Below are 5,763 nucleotides of genomic sequence, written 5' to 3'. Positions count from 1 at the left end.
ATTACTTGTGAAACGATTCTCTTGCATGTTATGAAGTGCCTCAGCTGACACCACAGAATAGCCAAGTTTGGCTGAATTCCAAATCAACTCCTCCCCTCTATTCTATAGAAAGCTGTGAGCAATAGGGTGAATATTCCTCCTAGCCAATCAGAAGGCAAGATGAAGCAAGGCAATCACCATGATATGTGATTTAACCTGTCCGATGCGTTCATCGGTGCAAAGGGGGTAGAGGGGCGAGGGACTAGGGTCGGTTTGGATTTGAGCAGATTATTGACAAGTGTTAACTGGCAAATTAGCGGCAGGTAATGATTTGATATGAACCCAGATTGTGCTACATTTAGCCTGTCTATAATAAAGATGATTATGAATGACAAAAACCCTCTTTTGGATGAGCGAGTTGTCTTGGTGTGAGATTGTAATTAGCTGTAAATTAAAACCTAACGGAATCTAATCTTACATGATCTCGTACACGTAATTGGGTCGTGTGGAAAGCCTGATGACATCTCAGTGTTCACTCTCTAAAGTGTTCACCCACGGGTAACTCTCTAAAGTGTTCACCCACGGGTAACTCTCTAAAGTGTTCACCCACTGGTAACTCTCTAAAGTGTTCACCCACAGGTAACTCTCTGAAGTGTTCACCCACGGGTAACTCTCTAAGTTCTCTAAGGGCCATTCTCATCAACCCCTATTTCATATAGAAGACTTAGAAATAGTTAGTGTGCTGCTACCGTTTTGAATTCCGTGTTGCAGCTCGAGTCCAACTCACCACACTATTGGTATGACACCCAAATGGCACTCTATTCCCTATTTAGTGCACTACTTTTAACCAGCGCCCTATGGTCATGGGTATAATAATGATAATAAGGTGCCATTTGGGACAAATCCTTGATGTAAAATCTCGACAATCTTGAGGTTTCAAGGTTAGGTCCACTGTCTGCAAACAGACCAGCTAATACATATGAGCATTATGCTAATCAGGTTAAATTAGAATAAAATAAAGTTTCAGGAAATAAATGTTCCTCAGGGAGACAGGCTGTCATGTAGATGGTCTAACTCCTTTTAGGATAAATCTCCCTCCCTCCCTCCCTCCCTCCCTCCCTCCCTCCCTCCCTCCCTCTGTTTTTCTAAGCCTGTTTCTCTCCACAGCAGAATGAGGCCTCCAGCTCTGACACTCACTGTGTTGTAAAGGTCGGAGTTGTTCTCGTGTTGAACATGCTTTCAGGGGCACAAGTACAACATTCATAACATTCAGCATGCGTGTGTTACTCCGTCATTGTATCTGATGCTTAGTCTTTTTTCACACCTTGCTCCTTCCCCCTTGACTCTCCCTTCTCCTCCCCTCCTCTCCTCCTCCTCTCCTCCTTCCCCCTTGACTCTCCCTTCTCCTCCCCACCTCTTCCTCCCCTCCTCCCCTTCTGTAGGAGAGCAAACAGTTGTCCCTTCAGTCGTCCTCGTGAAACCCCAATCTCTCTATGCAGAGGTGCGTGCTTAGTCCCCTCCTGTACTCCCTGTTCACCCACGGCTGCGTGGCCACGCATGACTCCAGGACTTAAAATGGTCCACACAAACGCACACAGTCATGAAGAAGACGTGACCGCGCCTCTTCCCCTCAGGAGGTAGAAAGTATTTGGTATGGACCCTCAAATCATCAAAAAGTTCTACAGCTGCACCACTGAGAGCATCTTGACTGGCTGTACGGTACCAGTGCATCAAGTCTGACACCAACAGTCTCCTGAACAGCTTCTACCCCCAAGCCATTAGACTGCTAAATCGCTAACAAAATGGCTACACGGACTATCTGAATTGACCCTTTTATTTTATTTTTGCACTGACTCTATGCACACTCACAGGACTCCACACACACGCGCACGCGCACGCGCACGCGCACATGCACACGCACGCACACACACACACACACACACACACACACACACACACACACACACACAGTATACCTGCACATTGTAAAGATAGTATTGGCACTGACCCTGTATATAGCTTACTTACTTACTTACTTACTTGTGATTTTTTGATCTACTTTACTTTATAGTACTACTGATATTGATTAATGCATTGTTGGGAAAGAGTTCGCCAAGAAAGGCATTTCACTGTACTTGTTCACGTGACACTATAACTTGAAACTTGAAACACACACACACAGTCACACCAGCCAGCTGAATCTCACAAGCCTTTATTCTAGAACACACTGCGCGATCCCATTTTATACGAAGGCAAACGAGTGACATCTCACGACACACAGAGACACCATCGTTTTAGGGCTTAACCTTCCTCCTATCTTCCCCATATCTCACACTCAGGTGTGAAATTGCCCTCAAACACAAAGACAGAATCAAACCATGTCAAACGGCTGGGGGAAGGAGGAGAGATCTGACGTTGGAAATCCCTGTGGTTTTCCGAGCAAGGAGGAATGAGGAATAAGTTTAGCTAATTAGCGTGTCGGTTCAGCCGCCCAGGGAAATGACTCCACTTGAACCCATCACTAGTCTTCTGCTACAGTCAGAGAATAGTTTCCCTGGCATTGAAATTGTTTTTATTAGCTTGTCTTGGCTCTGCTTACGTTTGCAAAATTCTGGTAAATTTCCCAAAATTGCCAGGTTTTCCAGAAATCCTGGTTGGAAGATTTCCGGAATCAGGAGGGAATAAGAAGGAATCCTCCAAACACTCTTTCTGGTAAACATGGGAATTCTGGGAAAGTTTGTGGAATTTTGCAACACTAAATCTGTTAGAATGTCTGTTTTCTACCACTACTTAGTTGTTGAAAAGTCTATTATAAAAGTCTAGGGTTGGAAAGTTATAGGAACTAAACTTAAGCAATACCTACAATAAACTGTATTTGGTTGTACTTTTATATGAACAGCTGCTGTTTTTATAATGTGTATGGTAATATAATTCATACATCATTTATTGTCACCCTGCCATTTTAAAACTAAAGATGGCTACTGTAATATCCATCCAAAAGCACAAACAACCTAAACTAACTGGTTCAAAGTCCCCATTTCAAAGCACAATATCTAATGGTGGTTAATATTTGACCAGCTGTATTGGAAACTGATCTTTTCCACAAGTCTTTTCAAGTCCAGAGTGGCCCCAAAACTTTCCCTTCCTTTTTCTGTTTCGTTGATTTAAAGGCAACGGTCAGTCATTTTATTGGCAAAGTGCTCCACATCTTACTTAGCCTCTTATAGAAGTTTGTTTGGATTGTAAATTGTGTTCAGAAGGTGGCATTAAAATTCACATTCCTGCACACACACCCTGAGAGGAGACGGGGAGGGAGGAGTGAGTGTGAGTGTGTATGAGGAGAGCTGGACAGGCCGTAGGAAAACAGAGCGAGGGGCAGACTTAGCAGGCTAATGCACACACACTCTGAGAGGAGACGGGGAGGGAGGAGTGAATGTGTGTGTATGAGGAGAGCTGGACAGGCAGTAGGAAAACAGAGCGAGGGGCAGACTTAGCAGGCTAATGCACACAAGTGCAAGTGAACACAAGCCACACACATGCTGCACACTCTAGCACCAATGTGTATCACAGACAGACAGACAGAAAATGAACATGATCACACACACAAGCACACATTCAGGTCTAAGGATTTCACTGAACGTTATTTGTAATTAATTTATGCTGTCATCTGATTGGTGTTTGGCTGTGTGTGCAACATGCAACATGACTCACCCTCACCCTCTTCCTCATTCCACCCTCAGCTTCATTTGGTCTTAAATTTCCACCTTCACTTCTTTGACTCGTTCAACAACATTAAAGTACCTTACCTTGTTTAGACAAGTGAAAAGGAAAGTCTGTCAGACACTTCAGAGCTAGAAACCTGCTACGTGAGGCGACTGGAAAAGTAGTGAACATTTCTAAATCATGGGCAAACTGTCTGTCCTTTTATTTGTTCATTCGTTTTCCACCATTGTCAACTCAGGTAAGATGGATTTAACTTTCTTTCATAACTCATTTAATGATTTGTTATGTTATAAAAATATCCTTATCTGTGTATAATATCACTCCTCTACCAGGTTCAGGATCACATTCTCTGTGGGTACTTGCAACATATATAAGCGGAGAGACGCCTTTCCCTGAGTTTACAGTTGTGGTGATGTTGGATGATGTTCAAGTGGCTTACTATGACTCCAACATAAAACACTTCATCTACAGGGTAAATAACACCCCTAACAAAATACATGATAACGAAGCTCAGGACGGAGCTTATATACTTGGAATGATGTACAACAACATGAAAGAGAGATCATTTAACCTAAAGCACCACTTCAACCTCACAAAAGGTGTTCAAGTTCAGCAAAGAATGTCTGGCTGTGAGATTTTGGACAATGGTGAACCGGTCATGTTCATGGTAAAGGACACTTTCAATGCCATCTATACAGATCAAATGGTATATTACAACATGACACATTTTATATATGATGCTGGGAAACTACTACTAGGATGGGATGGGATGAGGCGAGCATTTGAAAGAGTACTATTTGAGAATGTTCACCTTCCCATTTGCATCAGAACACTGAAGACAATTCTGAAGAGAGAGAAGAACATTGTGATGCGTAAAGTTCCTCCCAGACTCAGGTTGATAAAGAAAGAGGTTTCTGGAGGGCTCCAGGTGAGCTGCCTGGCGTTTGGTTTCTACCCCCGCCACATCAACCTGACCCTGCTGAGAGACGGCCAGCCAGTGGCAGAACAGGAGCTGACAGGGGGGGAGCTGCTGCCTAGTGGAGATGGGACCTACCAGCTGAGGAAGAGTCTGGAGGTCAGTACTGAGGAGCTAAAGAAGAGACACGACTACACCTGTACTGCCTCTCACCTCAGTCTGGGCAACAAGCTGGATGTCAGTTGGGAGTCTGGGGCAGAGAGAGTTCACCTATCCACCCTCTCAGTTCTACTGGTGATGCTGCTGATTGTTATTCTATTGGGCATTTTCATTTGCGTCAAAAGGAGGAGGAGTAACACTGCCTCCCAACATTAGATTTCCTAAACCTGCTTGGCGCATTTGTCCATGTAAAAGCCATAAACATAACTGACCTACATTTCATTACCGATGTAATGGGCAGGTGCTCATAGACTGTGTTCCAAATAGCACCCTATTCCCTACATAGTGCACTAGGGGCCCTGGTCAAAAGTAGTGCCCTATATAGACAATAGGGTGCCATTTGGGATACAACTATAATCACTGGCTTTAGTCAATTAAGTTCCCCAGTTCTGCACACTCCAGTGTTTTACCATTAAATATCCTAAAGGAAGAAAAAATGCAGAATTGTATTTGTCTTGGAGACTGATGCCTCATAAAGAGTAAATGTAATTTGTCAATCTGAAATGAGTCAGTGTAGTGCTGCTTGAGAACAGAGATTAATACAACACAAATACTGTATTTGCTTTCAGAAAACACACACACACACGCACGCACGCACGCACGCACGCACGCACGCACGCACACACACACACACACAGGGCTGCTCTGTCATTTTATATCGCCCCATGCTATATTATATGTTATATATATATTATATCAGGCACTGTGGATTAATTATGCAATTTAAGTAGAGTTTAATTTATTAAACTCTACTTAAATAATCACCTTTGTATAAAGCACATTGTTCAAGAAAAGTGTCAAATTAAATTATACTGCTAGATTATAATTAAGCAATAAGGCCCGAGGGTGTGTGGTATATAACCAATATACCACGGCTATGGACTGCTCTTAGTTGCGACGCAACGATGAGTTCCTGGATACAGCCT

General features: G+C 43.3%; 1 protein-coding gene across 1 annotated transcript; it reads left to right on the top strand.

The window, feature by feature from the left end:
- The first annotated feature begins 1,903 nt into the window (after positions 1 to 1,903).
- LOC129854031 (major histocompatibility complex class I-related gene protein-like) lies at positions 1,904 to 5,069 on the top strand. Its single transcript, XM_055920637.1, has 2 exons — positions 1,904 to 3,940; positions 4,035 to 5,069. The coding sequence occupies exons 1-2, from the start codon at positions 3,883 to 3,885 to the stop codon at positions 4,991 to 4,993; spliced, it is 1,017 nt and encodes a 338-aa protein (XP_055776612.1). The 5' UTR covers positions 1,904 to 3,882; the 3' UTR covers positions 4,994 to 5,069.
- The last annotated feature ends 694 nt before the right edge of the window (positions 5,070 to 5,763 follow it).

The sequence above is a fragment of the Salvelinus fontinalis genome, chromosome 4 (genome assembly GCF_029448725.1).
Source record: "Salvelinus fontinalis isolate EN_2023a chromosome 4, ASM2944872v1, whole genome shotgun sequence".
Taxonomy (NCBI): Eukaryota; Metazoa; Chordata; class Actinopteri; order Salmoniformes; family Salmonidae; genus Salvelinus; species Salvelinus fontinalis.
This window is presented reverse-complemented; position numbering and strand designations above follow the sequence as displayed.

Coding starts and splice junctions, on each gene's coding strand:
- LOC129854031 (XM_055920637.1), top strand. CDS start 3,883: ATGGGCAAACTGTCTGTCCTTTTATTTGTTCATTCGTTTTCCACCATT. Junction 3,941..4,034: donor TTCCACCATTGTCAACTCAG/GTAAGATGGATT, acceptor CTCCTCTACCAG/GTTCAGGATCACATTCTCTG.